This window comes from Sphaerulina musiva, assembly GCF_000320565.1.
Source record: "Sphaerulina musiva SO2202 unplaced genomic scaffold SEPMUscaffold_6, whole genome shotgun sequence".
NCBI lineage: Eukaryota > Fungi > Ascomycota > Dothideomycetes > Mycosphaerellales > Mycosphaerellaceae > Sphaerulina > Sphaerulina musiva.
The window spans coordinates 599,212-622,771 of record NW_016017388.1 but is presented as its reverse complement, the minus strand read 5'-3'; the positions used below and the strand labels follow the sequence as shown (position 1 = coordinate 622,771).

The window sequence follows — 23,560 nt, the reverse complement described above, 5'->3', positions numbered from 1 at the left end:
TGCTCCTTCACTTCGGTGTCTTTTGCGGTACGCTTGCAGGCCGACACCCAGCATTCACTGCACCCAGCGCAACTGCCAAAGGCACATCTGCATGAACATGGCTAAATCACCTCACAGTCAACATTCACATTGCGGCTAGAGACGAGACTTTCCAGGCAGCGTGTTCGTGGAAATCATATCTACACACAGTCATCGAATCAGTCCTGATACGGAAACTTTGCTCGCGATGGACGATGCAGCTGAAAAGTCTACTGAGCTCCCAGGAGCGCCATCCAACATATCTGCTGGGCGGAGGACCAGTGAGCGGCCTGGTACACCGGCTACGGCGACCTCAGAAGCACCAACGTTGATACGGGAGTTTCGGACAGAGCCCAAATGGCTCGACAGAGATCATGAGAAAACTGGTGGCAGTGAAGCCGCGGACTGGCGAAAGGAATTCGTGAAAGTGATTGAGGAGTACACCAAAGACATGACCACGACTGAACGCACAGAGTTCTTTGAGGCCTGCATAACTCGAAATAAGGATCGCTATATTCAGACCTTTGCCGCATATTACGGAATGCATCCAGAGCACATTCCTGATCGCCCGGGAGGAGTAAAGAGCACCAAGAAGGAGCGGGACGGCATGGTCGAGAGCCCAGAAGTGTTTGAGAAACAAAAGAAGCTCTTCAAGGTGTGTGGAGTCTGCAGAGATTGATGCCGTTGTCCACCGACATTGTGTAGGACGTGAGCGAGTGATGTGCTGACAGTGCGTAGACAACATGGCTTAGAACCAATGAAGAAGATCCCTTCTGTTCGAAGCAAGCCCCTCTAAACGAAGTTACAACTGGGCCCAGGAACGAGTCGGATCCATGCGCAGAGCCACCGAACTGCCAGCACTGTAGGAAAGGCGAGCAGAAGCAGAAGTGGCTCGCCCCAATCAAGAGTATCAGGAAGGCACTATCGAAGAAGTCTCAAGTCCAGCTCGGTGTTACTCCAGCTACGATCCTGCAGGACGACGTTACAGTGTCAACGGCTCGTCTTCCCAGGGCTTCCATCAAAGATGAGGATATTAGCGGTCGTTCGTCGCTCAAAGAGCTGTCGACACCGCGGGGCAGACCTCCGATGTGGCCTCCTACAGAACATGCACAGCATGTCGAGCAGCAGGCCTAGCAGCCGATCCACATCAAGGGTCACAGGTAGAATACAGCTCCAGAAGGTATGCCTACTGCGGTCTGAAAGTATGCCAATACTTCCACCAACCAGGATTCCACGCAGACTCGAAAATCCCACGCCCCAAGACTGCATGCGATATTCCTGACTACGACATTGCTCTTTCTATGCTCTCCTGGACCCGATCAGCACAGGTCCTCACTTCGGAGCATGGAATGAAGACCGAGCATTGATTGAGACACATCGAAACCATGTTGCATTGAGCAGAACATCACACGAAGGAGGGCGCAATACATGGGACTCGAGCGAAAGCAAACCATGAGTCTGGAGAAGGCACCAAAGTACATCGACATGTTCTAAAGAGCTCATAACGTACATACACGGGCCTTGAAATAAATAAATTTCAACTCAGGTAAACCGCTACCTCCCGTCCCAAGGAAATGATGTATCGACAGTATCGTCCTTGCATGTAGATGTATCTAGCCAAGATTGGTATAGAGCTTCAAACAAGGACTAGTCGGGCTTACGTCACCAGGGACCCGTCCAAGGGACACTTTCAGGACTGCCAAAGTTCCACTGCACTACATGTACGTGTATACCTTATGACTTCTATATTTACACTTTTATCCCTATACCATGTCAGCCCACTGAACACGTCTTATGGACCATGACGATGAGCACGGGGTGCGGGCTCCCCGCTACGATGGAGAGGATGTCTCGCCAACAAGTGAGGCGGAGCTGAGAGGCTGGTATTCCACAGGTCTGGCGGCGGAAATATATGCTGTCTGTGGAGTCGGTATGTCGCCAAAACCATCGATATATGATCAGTACTGGTGTTGATCACTCTCCTTTGTGCAGGATCATTTGCGCCTGTGACTTTAGAGCAACTTGCGAGGGAAGCTGGCGTGCTGCGGTCCGATGGAGTGACACCATGTATTCAACAGCACGAGAATGCCACCAGGTTTACCAGAATCGTTCGCAGTGCCGTTGAGTCACTACTGATCACGCGCGACGAGGGCGATGTGAGCAGTCAATGCATCATTAAGCCCTTTGGTCGGACCATGGCTACCAGCAGCTTCGCCCTCTACACGTTCTCCATCGCCGTGCTCGTACAGGCGTTGGTTTTGATCTCCTTCAGTCCTGTGGCAGATTATGGCACGTACCGCAAGAGATTGCTCCTGAGCTTTGCTTTCGTGGGCGCGGGGGCTACAATGGCCATGGTTCTGGTATGGCCAGGAATCTACCTTGTTGGATCTCTTTTCACCATCGTTGGCGTGGTTTGCCTTGGGTCCACATTTGTGTTGCTCAACTCCTATCTCCCCTTGTTGGCTTCCAACCACTCCCAGGTGAGGGCAAAATCTCACGAGAGTCTTTCTCAAGCTGGAACACATAGGCCCGTCACCTCGCCGGAATTAAAGCTTTCGACGCAGATTTCTTCTCGAGGCGTGGGTCTGGGTTATGCAGCAGCGGTCTCGACACAGGTGCTGAGCATCGGACTACTCGTGCTGCTCAAAAAAGCCCACTTCACATCTGAGTCCACGCCTCTCCGTGTCGTGCTTCTCTTCGGCGGCATCTGCTGGTTTCTGCTGACCTTGCCGGGTGCACTCTGGCTTCGCAACCGACCGGGCCCGCCACTGCGCATCATTGAGCCCTGGAAGTCGAAGCTACCCATTGCTTTGCAGTATGCCCGATTCGCATGGTTGTCTGTCTGGACGACAGTGAAAATTGCTGCGAAGCTGCGACAGACCTGGATCTTTCTGATCGCCTGGTTCTTGCTATCGGACGCCATTGCCACCGTCAGTGGCACAGCCATCCTATTCGCACGGACCGAGTTACACATGGGCACGATACCTATCGCGCTCCTGTCAATCACTTCGATCGGCTCCGGACTGGCTGGAGCCTTCGCCTGGCCCATCATCTCGAGACGCTACGGACTCGCCACGAAACAGACGATTATCGCCTGCATGATTCTCATGGAAATCATCCCCTTTTACGGCTTACTCGGCTTCATCCCTTTCATCCAATCTCTCGGATTTCTCGGTCTCCAACAAATCTGGGAAATCTACCCCTTGGGCTTCGTCCACGGCTTCGTCATGGGTGGTCTATCATCCTACTGCCGCGCCTTCTACGGCGAAATCATCCCTCCCGGCTCCGAAGCCGCCTTTTACGCTCTCTACGCCATCACTGACAAAGGTAGCTCCGCCGTTGGCCCCGCCATCGTCGGAGCAATTGTCGATGGACTCGGTACCATCCGACCCGCATTCGGGTTTTTAGCAGTGCTGATTGCCCTGCCTATACCTCTGGTCTATATGATTGATGTCGGCCAGGGCCGCGCGGATGCCGTGGCTTTGTCGAAGCATGCGGGACTCGCGGCCGCGGACGATCAACCTATACGCATGGAGGATTATGATCATGTGGACGAGTATGATACTTCGGCCGGATTATTACGGCGGAGTTCGGAGGAGGAGGCATGAATGAAAATGAAAACAAAAAGATCTTGGGCACACGCATATGTATGTGTGTCATGTCAACACCACAATAGAACGACGACGAGTCTCAGTGTCGTTCGGTCGGTCGGTCGGTCGGTACATGTATGCTTCCACTGTTTGTTTGTTTTTTCTCGCGCGCTCTGCCGGAAATTATACTACTTCCTACATACAGTACGTACCAGGTAGCGGGAGATTCAAAGCTATTCCAGTTTCTCCTTGCAATAGGAGGCGGGTTTCTCAGCTAGCAAACACAGGTATGAAGAGTTTTATTCTAGACAAGCGCAAAAAGGGTCAAGCCTCAGGAGTCAGCAAGGTATAATATGTACAGTAGGTACAGGTACCTGTAATCTTGCGTCGAATTTACACGACAAGTATCCGAGATGAACGGTCTCTTGGCTATATATGTACCCAACTAGGCGCGTACCTACTTGCCTACAGTACCTCCACGTCCCTGAGGTACAGGTTGTAGGTACAGTCGTCGTGTTGCCTTCCACACTATCTGAGACACACTCGGCAACCGAGCGACGGCGGCTCGGCATTAGCATGGTATGTATTGAAAACCAGCCAGTAGAATAGTAAGGTAAGGTACAGTAGATGGGGGAAAAAGAAGAAAAGAACAGAAATCGTATCAAATCGTATGCACTGACTGAATCGCTGCAAGCAAAGTCTCACTCATTCAATATGTGCCTTTCCTATCCTTCGTACCTAAGGTACCCAACTTTCTATACACACTATTTTGGCCCATCGCGAACAAAAAGAGGGGGTATTCAAAAAAGGACTTTATACTGATACAAAAGAACATGGTGGATGTTTATTTAATTTCCTTATCGTCTGCCCGACGGAGGTGGGAACCCGCCGCCGGGAAATCCCCCACTTTGCGGCGTCGGCCTCCTAAGCAGAGGCGTTTGTCGATCGTCTGGTGGTGCCCTTTGCCCATAACGATCCAGCATAGGAGCATCTCGCTCCCTGGGAAAGGGAGGTTGCTGCTCCCCAAAATGTCTGCGCTCATGCTCCATCTGTTCCCGATGACGCTGTTCTTGCATAGCGGCTTCTGTTTCATTCCGTGAAATGTCTCGGAGATTCATGCTACCCATGGGCTGGCGACCGCTTCCGAACGGAGTGCCGCCATATGCCTGCATTGGCTGTGGAGTCTGCATCGGTGGACCTCTCGAGTAGTACGCCTCACGTCGTCGCATTTCGTCCATGTGGAGTGCCTCGCGCTCGCGCTCGCGCATCGCGTTCTCGTGCTCCATGCGCTGCTGCTGCTGTTGTTGTTGTTGTTGTCGTTGTTGTTGTTGTTGTTGTTGTTGTTGTTGTTGTTGCTGCTGCTGCTGCTGCTGCTGTTGTTGTTGTTGCTGCTGCTGCTGTTGATGTTGTTGTTGTTGTTGATGTTGATGTTGATGCTGATGCTGCTGGTAGGCTCTGGCTTGTTCTTCCTCGCGACTCATGTAGCTTTGAGTGCCACGAAAGGGTTCCATGATGGAAGGCCCCTGATTGGCGGAATTGCTATGCGAATGATGAGCACGATTTGGAGCCTGAGGGGGCGCCTGCGAGAACGGCTGCTGCTCCTGTCGTGCATAAGGATTGTTGAGCAGTGGTGCTTGCGATGTCGGTGGAACATTTCCCAGCATTGTACGCCCTTGCTCCCGTTGTGACTGACCGGCCTGGGTGAGCGAGGAGTTTCTCGAATGACCATGCATTGTGGGGGGTGGAGATGGATTGGCGCGAGCAGATGGATTGAGACTTGATAGAACTGTCCTGTGAGAGGTGTATGGGTACCCGGACCGCCCGTCTCTGGCATCCCGATCAAGCGGCGCCGGCGCCGGCGGACTTGGATGCGAACCATGCGACATACGAGGTTGCCACTCATGCTTGGATGCTTGTTGCAGCGACGGTGTGCTTCCGCTTCCCGGCTCTTGTTTCAAAGCTGCTGGCGAGGGGCCGGGAGTGGACAATGACTGCCCGAACGTGCCACGATGGTATTGCGAGAGTGGTGCAGAGTGCTGTCCAAATCTTGGCGCAGGCACGTTTGTCATGGGCTGTGATGCAGGCGTAGAGCTGAATGGTGGTGCAGGGGACGCCACCCTCGTTGTCGCTGCAGACGGCAGACTGTCGCGCTTCACCGGGGCTTTCGTTTCTTCTTGGTCAGAATTCAAAAGGGACATCAGATTTGATTTCTTGGGCGGCTCAGGCGCGGGGGTGGGTGCTGATGATGGAGTCTGTACAGGCATTGGCGGTTGACGTGAAGGACCTGATGTTGGCACCGAGCCAGGACGAGCAGATTCCAGCGCGGGCGGTGATGGGTTGTACGGTCTGCTCAATGCAGACGTCGTGCCAGACATTGCTGGTATGCCAAATGCGGGCACTGATCCTGCAGATGGATTAGGATTCACGAGAGCTGGTGCTCTCGAAATCCCACCAGAAGAGAATTCGTTGCGTGAAGGCGTTCCAACACGCTCCTCATACCCTCGCTGTCGTTCCGGTGGCATTGGAGTATGATGCAGAGGCTGATGTAAGCTGACAGGTGATGCATGAGTGAAGGGGTTGATTGGATGTGAGCGATGCTGTCCGTGGCTTGGTCCGAGAGACTGTCCGTGACTTGGCTGCCCGTGACTTGGCTGCCCGTGGCTAGACTGCCCGTGACTAGGCTGCCCGTGACTGGGCTGCCCGTGATTAGACTGCCCGTGATTTAGCTGAGCATCATGTTCGTTCTGAAGGCGAAGTGCTCGGTTCTGCTCTGCGATCAAGGTGTGCTCCAGGGATTGCAAGAACTCAACGGGGGGTGCGTTGGAGAGCGTACGTGTAAGTGGAGGAGCTGGTTGACTGCGCGGGGGCACAGGTGAGGGACCTTGGCTTACGGGAAACATCGAGGTGGATTGCATGCTCAGACGGGACTCAGGCCTGTTTTCTCCAAGTATCCCAAATCGTGCGCCTAGTGGATGCTGCAAGCCGACTCGGTTCGCTGGAACAGCTGAAGGTACAGTTGTCGCTGGCACCGCTGCAGGTGGCATAGGGCTTGGCACTGCGCGCTGAGACTGAATGGGAGTCCCCTCAGCTGAGCCAGCAAACCTTGGCTTGTTCTGCAGCTGTGGCGGAGAGCCTTGTTGCATCACGGGAGGCCGTTGGACTATTGCGGGTTCATCGATGTCCATGGCATCGTTCTGCGGAGCAAGCGCGCGCGGAGTGCTCGTTTGGGGGTTGTCATACTTTCTCTTGGTTATAGGCGTCGGGGTCGGTGGAGGACCCATATCTTCTCCTCGTGCTCGTCTTTGATCTGCTTTCTCCGCCAACTCCGCAAGGCTAGACTGGCCGCCATCGACCTGTCGCTGATAATGATTTTTGATCATAGTTTGAGTCTTTGTTCCCATGTGTGCACTAATAGCACTAAAATCAGTACCAAAATGTGCAATGTGCTTCCGAAAGTCATTTTGCTCAGGGACAGACCAGTAGCTTGAAGCACTCTGCTTGGCAGAGGGCACCAATGGCCTGCCCGCGTCTGCTTCTTCAGCCGCCACAGGTGGTTGCATGGCATCTTGACTGAATACCACATGGCTGTCATGCTGCATCATGGAATGATGGCCACTGTGCAGATTAGCTAGCAAATTGGCCTCGTCTAGGCTCGCTCTGCCCATTCTTAAAGCTTCATCTTTTACTTGAGGCGGAGGCTGCTTGTGCGGCGACATTGAGAGTGCCGTTGCCGCGGCCAATGTCGCCAGTGGAGCTTTAGGTTTCCTTCCAGGCTTGCCTTCGCCAGCTCGACGCTGTTTCTTCGCGGGTTTTTCGTCTCCAGTGCCGTCCTGCTTGGATGCCGTGCCAGCCTTCTTGGCAGGAGATGGGTTCGCAAGAGAAGCCTTGGCTTCAATTTCTCTCTCGCCAAAAGTAGTTGGCGCAGCAGCTCGCTTAGGTCTTCCAGTGTTTGTATCCGTCTGTGTAAGGTCCTCGCCTCTATTCAAGTCAGCCATGAGTGCGGAGCCACGAGAGGGTTTGGAAGCTTTGCCACCCCTGCCTCGACGAGCTCCTTTGAGCTTCTTCTTGTTGTCTCTGAATCTTCCATCCCACTTGTTGGCATAATAATGATGGATACAGTCCTTGTACGTGCGGCCCTCCAGTAACGACGCGATCTCTCCCCACTTCTTCGGTGTCTCCTTAAACGCAGCAATGAAGACGTCCTGTTCATGCTCGGTGAACGTGTCCGGAGGTGGCTCGTATGAGAATACTCGCAGCAGCTTAGTAGGGTCGCGCAATCTGTTGGCGTTGACGAGTGTGTCACGAATGACCACTGCTCTTGTCTCCAAGTCGGGTAGCTGGGCTTCCTTCTCCATATCGGCCTGGACTTTCTTCGCTTCCCGGTCAAGCTTCTCTCGCTCGATCCGAGCTGTCTCTTCCGACTCTTTGATTACTCGCTCAATCTCATATTCACTGCTGTTCTTGTGCAACCGTCTGCCTTCAAGAATTGGATTCGGCACCGGCAGGACAGGCGCTTCAATTACGGGGCCAGGCTCGGTAGACAATTGTCGTTCCAGCTTGTCATGATCCTCTTTGATCCTGTCTAGCTCCTCGCACTCCTCGCGCCACTGCATGTAGGTTTCACCAAACTCGGCCTCTGCGTCATATTCGATATCCCGCTCAGCTTTGAATTCGTCCTCAAGAAATGCCATGCCATCCTGCTTTTCGATTTCGATCTCTTGAACGATATCGTGGAACAAATCCGAATCTTGTAACGACAAAGCCTCATCAGCTTTGAGCAGGTACGGCAGCGAGACTGGTTCGGGACTTCGTCTGCGCGGAGCATCGGTCATGTCTTTCAAGATTCCCGCATCTCGGACCACAACCGTTTCGTCTTGGGTTGCATAAGGGGTTGCAATATCTGGACCTTCTTCGCTACCTGAAGAGTGAGTAGCGGAGGGCATGTCCACGCTAGTTCCTTCGGTTTCGCCCTCCTCGACATCCATTGGTTCGTGTCGTTGCTCTTGGGCGCGCTCGAGATCTTTGAAGGAGAGGCGAGCTAATCTAGCTATCGATTCGAGTGGTGAGGTCGCACGAAATTTGGCAGCACTGAGATCATGCAGCTGTGCTCGAAGTTCTCGCTCTCTTCGTGCGTGTTTCGCTTCCAGGAGAGTGGCGTCCTCGTCTTCATCGAGTTCGTCGTCCTCCTCGTCACTGCTGTCGATGATCTCTTGCTCCGAACGTGGAAGAGTACCCCCGAAGAATGAAGCATGCGTGGTTGGCTGGCCTGGATTTGACGAAGACTTCCGCTTCGCAGGCTCGGACTCAATTTCGGTACATTCCTCAATCTTGCCACTGTCCGCAGAATCGAATTCGTGCGGCTGACCAGCCGAGTCGTCGTGTTGCTGCTGGTGAGCAGTAGCACCAGTATGACCATCCATGTTGGTTGCCATACTATTACTTGGGTCGTTTTTTCCCTTCTCATCGCCATTAGCGTCACGCTTAGCAGGTACAGTAGCGTTACCCTTGTCGCCAAAGGCGCTTGCGCCCGCCTGAGGTCTCCGCCATTGATTCCATTGAAGGTGATTCCGAGGCCCAGAAGGTGCAAAGGGAGGTCGCTCGGATGGACGGTTGATCGCAGGCATGATGCCCGAGCCTGCTCGAGGAATCATGGGTGGCGCCCGTGCAGCCTTTGGTGCAGTAGGGATACTTGACACAGCTACTTTGGGAGATACACTGAACGACTGCCTGCGTGGGCCGGAAGGTGCAGTGGGAGGTGGAGTGCCCATACGGGGTGGTCCCGCTGTGGACTGAAACCCGCCTGTATCAGATCTAGGGGAGGTGAAAGGAGGTCGAGGGGATAGCGAAGGTGGTACGATAGGGGCACGTATCGCCTTTGGGCCGGTCGGAGCAGCTAGATCGTGACGAGGTGCTTGCGGCGGATTGAGAGGAATCGACTGACCCTGTTGCGACAGTCCAGGTCGCGCTGTTCCGGGAGATGGCGGCATTGACGAAGGTGGATGTGCCTGATGTGGCTCACTCCGACTTTGCGCTGGCATATTCTCCAAAGACCTTACGCCGTGAAGCCTGTTACTCGAAGGCACAGCAATATCAAGCTCGAGCGCACGAGGAGCTCTCGGGGCCATTGGTGGAGGACTCGCATGATAGGCCTTAGGTGCAATGGGAGCAGCTTTGGGAGCAGTAGGTGCATTGCTTGGCGGAGCAGGTCGATCGTCTACGAGTGCATGCGACATCTCTGACGCATGCGAAAAGTCCGGTGCGCCAGTAGGTCGTGCTTCTGGCACATTCTTGGGCAGTGCTTGAGGGGCCTGATTGTTTGCGGAGGTTGGAGCGATAGAGAAGCTGAATGCTGGCACAGGCGGCGCTTGCGTGGGGGGACTGGATCCTCGTGAGCCATAGCGTTGTGCTGCGGCGTCGGCTCGACCATTGAGGTAAGCAGGTGTTTCTGGCGGATGATCTCGTCTTTGAGCAAGAGCCGGCATGGGAGCTGTTGTCGAGGGCCGTCGCAGGCCCGTGTCAGCCCCAGAGCTTTCTATGATAGCCAGTCGTTCGGGATTAATCTGAGGCGCAGCAGCTGCCGAGTGCGTTGCATTGGCATTCGCGATGTTGTCGTTTGAAAGACGGCGTTCCATTCTGACTGGGGGTTGGTCTCGTCTCCCGCGATCCAGCTCTCTTTCCCGCTCCCTTTCCCTGTCTGGCCATTCTGGTCGCCTCTCGTCCTCTCTGCGATCATAGCGCCGATCGTCTCTGCGATCTGGCTCCCGGCCATCTCGAGACAGGTCGCGCCCAAACCGCGACAGCGGCGGGCTGCGCTCTCTGCGAGCCGGAAACAAGTCGCCACCTCGCTCATCTAATGTGCGTCGTCCTCCACGACCACCGCCTCTGAAGTCAAAGTCGCCTCGTCCACGACCTCTGAAGCCACCACCTCTGTAGGCTGGACCAGAGAAGGGGGCATTGTCCGAATAGTTGGAGCTGGCGGAAGGTGGACCATCTCGCGACGACCTTCGTGCAGCGCGGACATCAATTTCGCGTGGTGGAACCTGAAAATCTCGCTGGTCATTGAATTTCCTTGGCGGTGATCGCTCGCGTAGTGGAGGTGAGCGTTCCCTGCGATCCTGGTAGTCACGCTCTCTGAACGGCCGCGCTCCTGTTCCTAGCGGGGGTGCATCTCGCAGTGATGGCCGTGCAATGTTACCAGCCTGGCCAGCAATGGGGGGACCGCGTGAAGCTCCATCAAACTGCGATCGTGGCCCTCGGGGCGCGTCTGAGCCATTGCGCGTCTGTTGTCGCGCATCAAATGCGGTCGCACTCGAGCCTCGTCTATCGGGGAAGCGAGCTGGTGAGCGTGATCGGTCTGCTGGTCCTCTGTAATTCGAGCCGCCTCGATAAGCCATTCAGGAACGATACGAGGAGCGTAGGTGGCTCCGCGGTGGTTCAAATGCTTGGCGCCGCCCGGGAAGCTAGGTAGTCATCGGGGACTGCCTCTTTGGTAGGGAGAGAAAAGCGGGCGCGCCTATCACGCGGCTGGGTTGACCAACGCGTTGCGTGCGATGTGCTGCGCAATACTGGCTTTCGTGGTGCCGTGGTCGAGGGCGGTGTTTTTCTGAGGAAATTGTGTGAGTCGCCGTCAACTGAAGGCACGTCGCAAGCGCTCGGGCAAGTCAAGCCACAAAGCGGGTAAAGAGTAGCGGATCGTTGGCCCCGGCTCGAACTCTTCTGCAGGCGTCTGTCCAGGTGGAGAAAAACGGGCAGATGCTGGAGGCGAGTAGAAACACGGTCGGTCGAGCACAATCAGATTGCTGCAATACTGCAATAATAACACTGTGGTCTCCGTGAGCAGCGCGCCCTGGGAGAGCAGCGGACGCGTCCGATGGTGCGCCGGCCACGGCGTCGCTTCGTCTCTCGCTGTCGTCGGTGTTCCTGTCACGCACCTAGGCGGCCCTCTCCCAGACGCTCTCTTCCGAGGCCTATATGTCCCTGGCGTCTGCCAAACAAACGCAGAGAAGTCGCTGAGATGCTCAGTCTGCTGCCCTCTGTGTCCTGGGCTCCGTCTTGGCGTATCCTGAGGGCGATGAGGGCTTTTTCACGGAAGTGAGGGAGTCATTGTGTTGAGGCAAAGGTCGTGGAGCCAAGCAAAGCCTCTCCAGGCTCAGGCTCTACTGTGTCTACTAGCAGGCGGACGATCGTGAACGCAGGCTACGCAGCGTGCGTCCAATCAGAAAACCTACCGGGCTACTGGTCTACCCTGCACCGAGGGTCCCGTCCTCGTTTCACTTGCTTTCAGATCCCTTGAATCGCGCCCATGAGCAGTCCCAAAGTAGGAACCAACAGACAAACAATGACACACTGGCAGATCTGAGACGATGCTACCACCACCGCATACTTTTGTTTCGAGCGCGGCCTCGACAAGCACTGAGGAGATGACAGAGACACCACCACCACCACCATCTCACGAAGCCTCCTGCAGCACGCTTCCGAGCGAGAAGCTGTCGCTAGTACCTCCTAGCGTCGTGCAAGGTGCGCACAGGTGTGTCTGTAACTCTGTACGGCTGTCGTGCGTATGGATCCGGCCGGGCCAGGCTTGCACGTCGGGAGTGCTAGGTGGTGGAAGTCTAAAAACGCCTGTAGACATGTAGTGTATTATGTATACATGACCTACCTGACTAGGTGTCATGTCGTAATCGAGCGTCCCCGTTCCTGGACTGCAAGCGATGGATTGCATCTGCACTACAGCTGGAGGGAGGTTAGGTATGTACTTGCACAGCAGCATCGGTGCAGTCTCGTGCTCGTCGGTACAGTACCTCAGGTACATGTATGAGAGCCGCGACACACGTCAGACTCGTGCCTGGTTCCACTGGTCAAGGTACAGGTACATGTAGCGGGCGCGAGCAGAGACGGACTGACCGTCCCAAGATATCCTTGCCCGGGGTCGGATCTCAGGCAAAGTCACGGAATTAGCCTGGCGCGCCGCCACACTCACACACACTCCAGCAAGCCCATGGGCCATGGACACGTGCCGGCCATCGATTTCCCAAGTCCGAGCGTGGGGCAACCCAGCAAATATAGGCTTTGTCTCATTTTATGAGGAATTTGACGACAACAACCCGCATCATCCAAATGGAGTCCAATAATACCCAGTCCTTGCCCAACAGTGCGCCTGTAGGTGCTACGGGCGCAGTGCTCAAGGCCTCCGACCCTGTGCCGGAGAGCGCGGTACCTGTCAAAGGACTGGATTTTGATGCATTCGCAGATCGCAATGTCACGGTCGCCGAGCTGGTCGAAAATCTGGCAAATGTGGGGTTCCAAGCTACGTCGATCGGACAAGCCGTCGATATAGTCAATGGCATGGTACGTATCTTGACTCGATATCTTCCTTGATTCCTCAACTCCCACTGAGCTTCAGGACTTTGTTGACACCCTTTCCCAGCGTACCTGGCGTGATGCAGAGACTGGTGAGAGGACGACTATCTTCCTTGGTTACACTTCGAACCTGATCTCATCTGGTCTGCGCGAGACTCTCCGATGGCTTGTACAGCACAAACATGTCTCCGCCATTGTGACCACGGCTGGCGGCGTGGAGGAGGATTTCATCAAATGTCTGGGAAACACCTATCTGGGCTCATTCGATCAACCTGGAGCAGCCCTTCGAGCCAAGGGCATGAATCGAATCGGAAACTTGTTAGTGCCCAACGATAATTATTGCCACTTTGAAGATTGGGTGATGCCGATTCTCAACAAGATGCTCGAAGAACAAGAGGACTCCAAGTTATCCGAAGAGCCAACACATTGGACGCCAAGCAAAGTCATTGCCCGCCTGGGTAAAGAGATCAACGATGAGCGATCGGTGTACTACTGGGCATACAAAAACGACATCCCCGTATTCTGCCCAGCGCTTACTGACGGAAGTCTCGGTGACATGCTCTACTTTCATACCTTCAAGTCCTCTCCGCAACACTTACGCATCGACATTGTGGAAGACATCAGAAAGATAAACACAATCGCAGTGCGTGCGAAACGTACGGGCATGATCATCCTCGGGGGCGGCGTTGTGAAGCATCACATCGCTAATGCAAATTTGATGCGCAACGGCGCTGAAAGCGCTGTGTACATCAACACTGGCCAGGAGTTCGACGGGAGTGATGCTGGTGCCAGGCCAGACGAAGCCATTAGTTGGGGCAAGATCAAAGCTGACGCTGCGAGCGTGAAGGTACGGTTCTGTTCTGCAATTCTAGTACACGCTGCCAACACGCAATCTGACACGTATGTACCTAGGTATATGCGGAGGCTACAATTGTTTTCCCTCTCATCGTCGCTGCAACTTTTGCCAAGGTTGATGATGCTTGAGGTTGCGCGCAGTGAGCGCCCAACCTCGAGTTGCATTGCCAACGCGGACTTGCGTAAGGCACCTACCTCCGTACCTACAGTACTGTCTACCTAGAAGGGATGATTTGAGCTCAGTGCGCTCACCAGGCCGACGTGCATGAGCACAAGCTGCAGGGTTGACGTGGTCATCCAATTCTTCACATTTCACACGGGATACCAAGCAAGCTACTGCGTCAGGAGGTTCGTCGTGTCTTCTCTCATGGAAGGAACATACTCGAAATCAATTCTAGGTAGGTGCCAGCGCACGCTGCCCGGCGAACGTCGACTTCCTTGTCTTCATGGAAGTCATCTTCCTCTTTCCCCGTCCTGTTTGTCCTTGCCTATTTCCGCGAGAGTGATGAGACGCGCTAAGCCGATAGTATCTAAAGGTTGACACGGACACGGACCCTGTGCCGCGAGGCGAGGCCCCACCCCACATCATACCTGCCCTTAGTACCTACCTCCTAGCGCGCTTCTGCCTTCCGGTTAGCTACCACCATGTCGCCTGCCTGCCGTGCAAGTGAAGCCGGCAACGACAAGAGGTATTCACATACAGCAGACAGACAGGCAGACAGACAGACAGACAGATAACCAGGACGACATCCTCTTACCCATCACTTGTTGCACCCTCGTACTCGTACTCATCACTCCACACATTAATCACAGGTCGATCCCGCAGTCGGAAGACAGCTAACAGCTCGCATGCGCGAGCACAACAGAAAGCTACTATTGTCACGACTTGGCCATTGTCGACGCCTCCAGCCACCACCGAAACAACCAGTCATACTTTTCATCCACCAACCAGGCCACCAACTCGCTTTCATCCACTTCCGCCCTTCGTCGCTGACAACCATACCCATCACTCGTCAGCTCTCCAGTACGGACACTGCTTGATCACCTGAACCACACCACACCACACTCCTGCCCTACCTTCTCGATGGACCTGCCTGTGCCACGTACTGGCGGCAGTCCGCTGCGCGACCGGCGCTCCACACCTCCTCTACCGTACCTCCGGACGGCTATGCCTATTGACATCCAGGGCTTCCCGCCTGAAGTTGCAACGCCAGGCTCGCCCGCTCTGAATCAGGTCGGCATGCCCACAGAGCAACCTGCACCCTGGAACCCGAGGGACGAGGACACTCCGTATCCCCATCCTGATCCCGGAATCGACTTCACAGACCAGTCTGATAGCGAGAACGACGAGCGTGACCACGATGCCGGCGACGACGCTGCTAGTGACACTTCCGCTGGTAGAAGTTGGCAGCCGCTCGAGCAAGACCCTGTCGAGAACAAGGAGCCATGTCAAGATGAGCTGCTGTACATCGAAGCAAGAGAAGAGCATAGCGCGTTGGACGAGTCATACTGGCATGGGACCACATTCATCGACGTCGAAGACCCCGAAATCACTGTGATTGAGACCGGTGTCATCGACTGGACAATACCGTCCTTTCATGGCACAGCCGAAAAGCCGGTCTCTGTCGATGTCATGCGCTCTGAGGTCGTACACATTGGCGGATACGGCTGGCAGATCAAGTTCTACCCTCGGGGGCGTCGATCGGAGTACCCAAGTGTCTACTTGGAGAATGTGACTATGCAGTCGCCAGACTTTGAAGAGACCGAGGATTTTGAGCAGCCGCCGTTGCCGTTTCTCGAGTGCCAGCCTAAGATCAAGAAGCGTCGCTCTGTTGCCGCTCAATTATCTGTGGTTCTCTACAATCCTTCCGAGCCTCGTGTGTACAATCATCGCACCGAAGCGCATCAGTTCCACAAGAAGTCACCCGACCTTGGCTGGAAATATTTCACAAGATACCCAAGATCGCAGATTGCTCTCCGTCAACATGGGATGCGCAAGGCTCTCTTGACCGACGACAAACTGGCCTTCCGCGCCTACATTCGCGTCATGAACGATCCCACGGGATGCTTATGGGACAGCAGCCAAAAGACTGCCGATGAAATGACTCAAATCACTGGCTTGCGGCCATTCACCAAATCATTGCCGTACGTCGCGGCTGCCTTACCACTACTGCACTTTTCACCGTTTCGCGAGTTCATCAAGGATCTGCGACTGCCCGGGCAATTCGGTGATTATTTTCAGAACTTGCTCTTCAAAATGTTCACTCGCAGACGATCAGCTCACTTCGGGCGCACTGGCACAGCAGTAGAAGCTGACGCAATGGAGGCTCTGTACCGCTTGAGGGCAGTTTTGATGCACGAAAGTGGCCAGGATGCGGAGATAGCACGCAAGTTTAATGACCTTGTTGGCGATTTCCACCCTGAGCGCAACTATGCTTGTGGCTTCAACCGGCTGGACACAAAGAACCATCCATCTATTCAGTCAGCTGTGAATAAGCACACGACCTTGCTGAACACGCCGCAACTGCTTACACTTGAACTCACCAGACAAGAACATGACAAAGTGCAGCGCAAGTGGCAAAAGATCACGAATCGTGTCGAAGTTCCTGATCATCTGGAGGTGTCAGGACAGCATTACACATTCTTTGCCTTCATCACGCACTGCGGACACCTTCAATCAGCCAGGTACAATGCATACGTGCGGCCTCACGGCATCGGACAAGGCTGGTACGCCTATCACGACGGGCGTGTCACGAGAATGACGGAGAAACAGGCCCGTGAGAAGCATTCTGGAATTGCACCGCCAGGCGAACAGAATGCACTACACGATGATGGGTATGATTCGCCATACGACGAGTTCCACAGTCCCCATGGTGAGGTTACTTGCGCAGTGATGTACTGCCGCAACAATGTACACTTGCAGCCACCTGGGGTGCAAGTGGAGAGTTGGCTCCCAGAAGACCTACGGAAGGAGTATGAGCGAGTAATGGCGGATCCCCCTAATTCTGCGGCGCACGAGTGGGTTCCAGGAAAGTATGGAGATTTTAGCAATGGGCATCACGGTGACGCTGCAATGGCGCTGGAGAATGGCCCAGAAGCTGCACGCCTTGCCGATATGAGTGCTCGCATCAATGCGGCGGCGGGAGCTGCTACCCCTGAGCCGCCTCAGACGGTGGATGGTGATGGTGATATAGTAATGCAGAATGCTGATGCTTCATCGGAATATGAGGTGGCGGATGAGAGCAAGGTCAACGGCAGGGGCATACGAGATTGGCTTGGTCGACCATTCTACGAAGGCGAGTGGAATGACTCGGAGTACCATGGTAATGGACATTTGATCGAGACGAATGGCGACGAATACACTGGTGAATTTCGCGACGGCCGCCGGCATGGCTGGGGCAAGGTCATACAATCGTCGACAGGCGATGTCTACGAGGGCACGTGGGAAGATTCCAAGATGCACGGCAAAGGCAAGTTGATCGAAAAGTCGACTGGTAACGTGTTTGAGGGAAACTTCCGAGAAGGGAAAAAGCATGGGGACTTTGTCCTTCGGGGCACGGTCACTGATGAGGACAAGAGCACCTGCCAGATCTGCTACGACAACCCCATCACCACTGCATTTTACGATTGCGGTCATGTGCTGGCTTGCAGCGAGTGTGCCGCACAAGTGAACAGTTGTCCGATGTGCCGCAAGCGAGTGGTGGCCAGATTGCAGCTATTTGGTGTCAGAGTCACAACTTCGTAGAGCTGAAGGAGGCCTCCCTCACCACAAGGCCTACGGTGAGGATGGAGATGACGTCGGACGTCCATCCAGTGTGTCTCGGCTCAGACAGGATGAACAGAAGAGGTCGTGGAAGTCATGGCACGTGCATGCATGTTAGCTACTGGACCAGAAGACGATTAGCGACGGCGTTTTGTTTCCTTTGTCTCTCTTTCTCTCTCTGTAGACGACACGATACCCATCCAGGTAGCATTATTGAACGAAGAATGATGAAAATATGTGCATTACCACCTGTGCTTTTCACGACATCTCTTTTTCAGCACCTTATGCAGGGAGAAATTGGCAGTACTTACTGTGCCTACCTAGTCAGTACGGCTGTACGGTAAGGAGGTACATGTAGGAGGTACATACATACATGTAGCCTGCAGCCTGTAGGTACATGTACCTGTACTGACAACTGTAGGGACATGTAAGGTCATCAGGTAAGCATGGGTGTCTTTGGGTGAACATGCCTGAGGTTTACCTGGTGCTCCATCTCACGTGCAGGCTCCGTGGCTCCCGGAAGAGTCTTTATCCTGTCCCTCTCTGCCGGCAGGATAGTTTGGCTCACATGCTCACCTCACTTGGCCACCACGCTCCAGAAGCACCCCGCAGTAGCCATGAGCGTCGCGTCTTCGCTGCTCATTAGCGCTCTCATCATTGGCCAGAACGAGGAGGCATTGGCCTGGTCTGCCGGTCTAGCAGCATCGGTTTTGGCTTGACCACAGGCCGAGTGAACTGCCGTCAACAAACGGACCACGTCCCTGCAGCATCAGCACCAGACAAGAGGTAGGTATATTTGAGTGTGGTCAGCCTGCCCGTCAGTCGAGAGCATTCTTCTTTTCCTCCTTCTCATCGTCCTCCTCCTCATCCTCCTGCTCCTGGTCCTATACCATCATCACCTTCATCTCTTTCTCCGCAAAATGTCTGACTACCAGCAACCCACCGCCAATGGCCCCAAGACAGATGCTTCTGCTTCCGCCTCTGGCCGTCAGTACGACCCAAACTTCACCAAGCACGTCATCGATACTTGCGGCCCCAAGACGAGCCCTCGCATGAAGCTCATCTTCTCTGCTCTCACTCGGCACATCCACGACTTTGCGAGAGAGGTTGACCTCACACCCGAAGAATGGCTCGCAGGTGTCAAGTTCCTGAACGAAACCGGCAAGGTGTGGGCAGAGAGTGGTGGCAAGAGAAATGAGATGCACAGATTGTCAGATATCATTGGCCTGGAGTCTCTCGTGACAGAGATTGCCAACTACGTTCAGATCGATGACCCCAACTACGTCCCAACCTCAGCCGCCATTCTCGGTCCCTTCTGGTCACCCAACGCTCCATGGCGAGAACTAGGTGGCTCCATCATTCAAGATGAGCCAAAGGATGGTGTGGTCACGTACATGCACGGTATCATTCGTGATATGAAGACCAAGAAGCCCATGCCAGGTGTCACATTCGATATGTGGCAAGCAAGCAGCAACGGCAAATACGATTTCCAGGATCCAGACAACCAGAGTGACAACAACCTTCGAGGAAAGTTCAAGACGGATGAGAATGGCGAGTACAGACTATACTGTCTCCGACCGACTGCGTACTCTCTTCCTCAAGACGGACCTGCGTGGGATCTGCTCACAGCCATTGATCGCCATCCAATGCGTCCTGCCCATATTCAGTAAGTGATCCGCCTCGTTTACGTTTTCCAATGGTATGCACATGCTAACACCTGCTCCAGCTTGATGATTACAAAGGAAGGATACAAGCCCTGCATCACTCAAATATACCCCAAAGACGACCCATGGCTCGAGACCGACACTGTATTTGCGGTTAAAGATGATCTCGTGGTTGACTTCGTACCTCTGAAGGAGTTGCCTGCGAACATGCCTCCAAATGCTGGCAAGGGTGGTCCAGCTACGAGGGAGCTTGAGCTGGACATTGTACTTGCGCCTCTTGGGTCTATGCTCAATAACGCGGAACCTGTCGTAAAGTTATAGATGGCACGAATATGAATATGAACGACATCAACACAGCGCTTCATTTTGTCGAGTTTAGCGAATATATTGGATAAAATCGGGTAGAACTATTGATCAAATGCACCACCTCAAACACAGCTGATCATTTCCTACCTCACGTATGCACCAGAAATGGCGCTGCGTCGGGACTTTTTTACTTACCTTATTGTTCGATTTGCGAATCTCACTTAGCGGCGGGCCGATCGAGAAGTACCTCGGTGTCACCCACACACTTTCCAGGTAGCATGCATCATCACCGCGTGCGGTGCTGGCGACAACCATAATTCACATTGCACACCTGTTCCTCTCACCTCGCAATCAATATCTGAGCCACTCCAACAGCTACCTCCTACTTCACCACAGAAACGTCCATCGCTTTATCGGGTGCGCGAAAGGGTTGCTGTCTGTGGTCGCGCCCATGCTGTGTCTAGAATGATCGCAGCAACACGTCGTTGGTTCCGACGGAATAGAACAAATCTGGTCGTTGGCGCTGGAGTGCTGGGAGCAGGCTATCTCGCCGGGCAATATGTGCTTAGCAAGATCCAGGAGGCGCGACAGCGCATGAGTGAGGAGAGGGTGGCCAAGGAGAAGTACGCGACACCTTCTTCCTCCATATCACTGATGCGCTGGGCGAGGCGTAATGGTGAGAACTCGATGGGATAGAAGAGAAGGCTAACTGCGGGAATAGTCTACGACGACGATTTGAGCAGAACCAGGAGGACTGCACATATACTGTGCTTGCTCTGCTCCCGACGCTTCATGATGACATTGTCGGTGCATTGCCGGTAGAAGAGATCACGGAGGAACTGCAACAGGAGCGAAGGGAACGGCTACAGCGACTAGGACAATCCGAGGCGGCATCGTCTGAATATCCCTCCGCGCCATCGAGTGCAATTGACGATGACGGCAAGAGTCTCGCCAGCCTGCAGAGCAGCAGCTATATACATGCCAGCCAAGTCACGCACGGCACACTCGACGTACCAGGAGGAGCAGCATCCTCTTCGAAGCCCAAACGCAGCAAGGGACAGCTATGGCAGGACATGAAAATCCAGTCCATCACGCGAGCTCTGTCGCTGCTGTACACCATGTGCCTGTTGACCTTGCTCACACGCATCCAATTGAATCTGCTGGGTCGTCGGACCTATCTCTCATCCGTCGTCGCTCTCGCGTCTCCCCCACCTGCCACGCAGGCCTCCACGATATCGCTCGAGAACAGGGATGACGATAACTACGACAACGTCTATGGCAACGATTTCGAGACCAACAGAAAGTATCTCACGTTCAGCTGGTGGCTGTTGCACCGCGGCAGCAAACAGATCATGGGGCGGGTCATGGCGGCTGTCAAAGAAGTGTTTGGTCCGGTCAACATTCGGGAAGACGTCACCCTGGAACGCCTAGCAGACCTCATCATGCAGGTCCGAAGAAAAATTGAAGGAGCTACAGAAGAGGAGAGACGGGGCCAGAAGTGGTTGGAATATCTCCTGCCGCCTCAAGCGGAGGAAGAATTCGTGATACGCCAGTCCGGATCCTCCTCCGACGACGAATCACCTCTGCGACGAGACTCGGATCCATTGATGGAGGCGGGAGAAGAGCTGATCACCGAAAGTTTGCGCAGGCTACTGGACGAGACATCCGATCTAATCGATTCCCCTGCCTTCTCATACGTCCTCACGCGACTCCTCGATGCCTCCTTCTCACATCTCGTTGACTACCGCATTGCAATTGAAGCATTCCGGCAAGCACCTTCTGGTAGGGAAGCAGCAAGAATTGTCGAGGTTGAAGAAAACAAATGTAAATTGGCCCATGTGCTACCCATCTTCTGCAAGCAAGCACATGTGATTGGCGCTGGCAGTGGTGAGTTGGAAACTATGGCTGGTGTCGCTGCACAAGAACCTCTTGGGAACGAGTATTTGGCAGCCGTCGATCAGGTCAGCGACCTTGGAGCTTTCGCGGCAGTCATCTACTCGAGCAATTTTGAGTACGAAGTCCCGCAAGATGAGGACAATCGAACATCTGGGAGACGGCATGGCCAAGGAGTATCCACGGGTTCGAGCAGTTCTTTCTCTGGTGAGCTTGGGGAGACATTGAGGACGACGGCAGAGGAGATGCTCGAAGAGAGTGATGTTTTCGTTCTGAATCATGGGCAAGAGGACGATAGTGCGCTTGCTGGTTCAGCGAAGAGTGACTTCGACGCTGCCTGGAAGAAGGCTACTTCGGACCAAGGAGAGCAGAGCACCTCTGATCAGGCGGAGAAAGTCGCATCAGAATCCCAGGAGGAAAAAGAACCTCCGTCTGCGCCGACGGAGCCACCACCGCCAGAGGGTGTGATTAAGCTGAATTGACGAGCGCTCAATTTACCGCGCAGGTATTGGTTATGCATGTAACAACCTCTCACATTCTGTGCCACACTTTTCTCCGCATGGACTTTCTCAAGATGCACTTGGGAACAGATCCCAAACCGCGTTGTTCCAGACTTGATTTTTCGCGGGCATCTCGACATGTAAGCCTTCAGGTTGATCTTCCAACATGGTTCCATACATGTAAACCTGTTGTCCCGTCCTCTACAAGCTAAAGCGCGTGCGCACCTTTTCATCTCCCGCCTTCCACTGCCACTCCTGCCCACTCGCCTTCTGAATCCCCTTATCCACTCTCCTCAACTTCATCGTAAACCGCGGTCCCAGCTCTTGCAATCCCACTCGAATATCCTCCGCGCCCTTCATCGGCTTCCCATCCGCGCCCTGGATCGGCTTCTCCGTGCCCCTCTTATCCCGAAAGACGTAGCGATGTCTGCGCAAAAAAATGTAATCGCGTTGATTGTGTAAGGTCAGAACTTGCCGACCCTGGATTTCTGGACGTGGCGGAAAGAGCGATTTGAAGAGATGCGCCGTCAGGAGACCGAGAGGCGTGCGAAAGCCGTTGAGGATGAGTTCTGGGTAGTGGTTGGTGGGGTTTCCGTGGCCGGGCAGTTTGTTGCCGGGGATCCATTTGGATATGCTGAAGTGGAACATGGGGCCGTGCGGGAGGTGGACAATGTCGATCCCTTTGGGGCGTTTTTGGTCTTCGTTGAGGATGACGACGTGCGTGTATCCTCGGTCGGGATCGGAGGCGTAGGAGCAGATCTCGCGGATGCTGTATTTGTAGGCGTGGAAGTGGGCGGTTCGTTTGATGTATTTGCTATTGGGGAAGAGTCCTGTGAGGAGCTGGCCTTCGTGGTGTAAGGTGGAGTTGATGGATGTGGTGATGAGAACTTTCGGCTCGCGATCCGTGTCCTCGAACAGACTGGGGAATTTCGCTTTCAGTGCTTCCGGCCGTACTGTGAGATCTGTCACTCCTGTCGCTGCTGACGGTGCTATGCTCGGCGCTTCGCTGGGGGCGCGTTTGGCTGGTCTGCGTGATATGCCATCCTCGTCTTCGTCCTCGTCCTCTGCTTCGTCTGCCTCCTCGCCCTCGGAGTCGGAGTCCAACATGCTGTCGTGCTCATCGTCGTCGTCGTTCGGTAGTACGTCCTTTGCGTCCGCGTCTGGCACCTCTGCGTCGTCTTTGGCCTCTTCTGGCAGTAGTTCTGAGACATCTGCAACACTCTCCAATTTCCTCCGTTTCGGGTCGAGAATGTCGTACGCTCTCCCTAGACCAACGTCGTCCTCATCGCCCGAATCGATCTCGTCCCAGGTGCGCTTCTGATCAATGGTCGCTGGCACATTCTTCGCCCGTCGCTGATCTCGCAAGTGTGGATTTTTGTCCTCGTGTCTGCGCCGGCGCATGCGCTCGTCTCGTTTCTCATTCTCCTTCTCCCTCTTGAGCTTCTGGTGTTGCTCGTTCCTCTTCAGCTTGTTACCAATCTTGTTCGGATTGAAGGAGCCCATGGTCACTTCGCGAACTGTTATTCCAGTATTGTCGTGTGGTATCGCGAGATGATCGAGGCAACCTGGAATTCAAAAAAGTTCCAGAAGTTCCGTGGTGCGCCACAGGCA

General features: G+C 54.3%; 8 protein-coding genes across 8 annotated transcripts; 6 read left to right on the top strand and 2 right to left on the bottom strand.

Annotated features, from left to right (window-relative positions):
- Positions 1–47: 47 nt before the first annotated feature.
- On the top strand, positions 48–1,560 carry SEPMUDRAFT_149697 (uncharacterized protein). Its single transcript, XM_016905714.1, has 2 exons — positions 48–673; positions 757–1,560. The coding sequence occupies exons 1-2, from the start codon at positions 227–229 to the stop codon at positions 1,150–1,152; spliced, it is 843 nt and encodes a 280-aa protein (XP_016759956.1). The 5' UTR covers positions 48–226; the 3' UTR covers positions 1,153–1,560.
- Positions 1,561–1,783: 223 nt separating this feature from the next.
- SEPMUDRAFT_67157 (MFS general substrate transporter) lies at positions 1,784–3,920 on the top strand. Its single transcript, XM_016909778.1, has 2 exons — positions 1,784–1,948; positions 2,011–3,920. Exons 1-2 carry the CDS (start codon positions 1,813–1,815, stop codon positions 3,624–3,626), a joined length of 1,752 nt encoding a protein of 583 aa, XP_016759955.1. The 5' UTR covers positions 1,784–1,812; the 3' UTR covers positions 3,627–3,920.
- Positions 3,921–4,306: 386 nt separating this feature from the next.
- Positions 4,307–4,908, bottom strand: SEPMUDRAFT_149695 (uncharacterized protein). Its single transcript, XM_016905713.1, has one exon. The coding sequence runs from the start codon at positions 4,892–4,894 to the stop codon at positions 4,466–4,468; it is 429 nt and encodes a 142-aa protein (XP_016759954.1). The 5' UTR covers positions 4,895–4,908; the 3' UTR covers positions 4,307–4,465.
- Positions 4,909–12,703: 7,795 nt separating this feature from the next.
- Positions 12,704–14,371, top strand: SEPMUDRAFT_126243 (deoxyhypusine synthase). The gene is made up of 3 exons (XM_016902048.1): positions 12,704–12,956; positions 13,036–13,815; positions 13,881–14,371. The coding sequence occupies exons 1-3, from the start codon at positions 12,726–12,728 to the stop codon at positions 13,950–13,952; spliced, it is 1,083 nt and encodes a 360-aa protein (XP_016759953.1). The 5' UTR covers positions 12,704–12,725; the 3' UTR covers positions 13,953–14,371.
- Positions 12,704–17,835, top strand: SEPMUDRAFT_149693 (uncharacterized protein). Its single transcript, XM_016905712.1, has 4 exons — positions 12,704–12,956; positions 13,036–13,815; positions 13,881–14,221; positions 14,360–17,835. The coding sequence occupies exon 4, from the start codon at positions 14,908–14,910 to the stop codon at positions 17,566–17,568; it is 2,661 nt and encodes an 886-aa protein (XP_016759952.1). The 5' UTR covers positions 12,704–12,956; positions 13,036–13,815; positions 13,881–14,221; positions 14,360–14,907; the 3' UTR covers positions 17,569–17,835.
- A 561-nt stretch (positions 17,836–18,396) lies between these two features.
- Positions 18,397–19,688, top strand: SEPMUDRAFT_67147 (aromatic compound dioxygenase). The gene is made up of 2 exons (XM_016909777.1): positions 18,397–19,252; positions 19,313–19,688. The coding sequence occupies exons 1-2, from the start codon at positions 18,507–18,509 to the stop codon at positions 19,569–19,571; spliced, it is 1,005 nt and encodes a 334-aa protein (XP_016759951.1). The 5' UTR covers positions 18,397–18,506; the 3' UTR covers positions 19,572–19,688.
- Positions 19,689–19,856: 168 nt separating this feature from the next.
- Positions 19,857–23,486, top strand: SEPMUDRAFT_87089 (Peroxin-3-domain-containing protein). The gene is made up of 2 exons (XM_016910433.1): positions 19,857–20,179; positions 20,278–23,486. Exons 1-2 carry the CDS (start codon positions 20,022–20,024, stop codon positions 21,929–21,931), a joined length of 1,812 nt encoding a protein of 603 aa, XP_016759949.1. The 5' UTR covers positions 19,857–20,021; the 3' UTR covers positions 21,932–23,486.
- SEPMUDRAFT_108665 (Brix-domain-containing protein) lies at positions 22,151–23,452 on the bottom strand (the record flags this gene model as incomplete). The annotated part of the gene is made up of 1 exon (XM_016900748.1): positions 22,151–23,452. One exon carries the CDS (start codon positions 23,450–23,452, stop codon positions 22,151–22,153), a length of 1,302 nt encoding a protein of 433 aa, XP_016759950.1.
- Positions 23,487–23,560: the final 74 nt, after the last annotated feature.

What these genes read in the sequence shown, in the direction of transcription:
- SEPMUDRAFT_67157 (XM_016909778.1), top strand. Translation starts at nt 1,813, where the DNA reads ATGGACCATGACGATGAGCACGGGGTGCGGGCTCCCCGCTACGATGGA. An exon ending in ATATGCTGTCTGTGGAGTCG is followed by an intron (nt 1,949 to 2,010) that starts GTATGTCGCCAA and finishes TCCTTTGTGCAG; the next exon opens with GATCATTTGCGCCTGTGACT.
- SEPMUDRAFT_126243 (XM_016902048.1), top strand. Translation starts at nt 12,726, where the DNA reads ATGGAGTCCAATAATACCCAGTCCTTGCCCAACAGTGCGCCTGTAGGT. An exon ending in TCGATATAGTCAATGGCATG is followed by an intron (nt 12,957 to 13,035) that starts GTACGTATCTTG and finishes ACCCTTTCCCAG; the next exon opens with CGTACCTGGCGTGATGCAGA. An exon ending in CTGACGCTGCGAGCGTGAAG is followed by an intron (nt 13,816 to 13,880) that starts GTACGGTTCTGT and finishes GTATGTACCTAG; the next exon opens with GTATATGCGGAGGCTACAAT.
- SEPMUDRAFT_149693 (XM_016905712.1), top strand. Translation starts at nt 14,908, where the DNA reads ATGGACCTGCCTGTGCCACGTACTGGCGGCAGTCCGCTGCGCGACCGG.
- SEPMUDRAFT_149695 (XM_016905713.1), bottom strand. Translation starts at nt 4,894, where the DNA reads ATGGAGCACGAGAACGCGATGCGCGAGCGCGAGCGCGAGGCACTCCAC.
- SEPMUDRAFT_67147 (XM_016909777.1), top strand. Translation starts at nt 18,507, where the DNA reads ATGTCTGACTACCAGCAACCCACCGCCAATGGCCCCAAGACAGATGCT. An exon ending in ATGCGTCCTGCCCATATTCA is followed by an intron (nt 19,253 to 19,312) that starts GTAAGTGATCCG and finishes CACCTGCTCCAG; the next exon opens with CTTGATGATTACAAAGGAAG.
- SEPMUDRAFT_149697 (XM_016905714.1), top strand. Translation starts at nt 227, where the DNA reads ATGGACGATGCAGCTGAAAAGTCTACTGAGCTCCCAGGAGCGCCATCC. An exon ending in AACAAAAGAAGCTCTTCAAG is followed by an intron (nt 674 to 756) that starts GTGTGTGGAGTC and finishes GACAGTGCGTAG; the next exon opens with ACAACATGGCTTAGAACCAA.
- SEPMUDRAFT_87089 (XM_016910433.1), top strand. Translation starts at nt 20,022, where the DNA reads ATGATCGCAGCAACACGTCGTTGGTTCCGACGGAATAGAACAAATCTG. An exon ending in GAGAGGGTGGCCAAGGAGAA is followed by an intron (nt 20,180 to 20,277) that starts GTACGCGACACC and finishes CTGCGGGAATAG; the next exon opens with TCTACGACGACGATTTGAGC.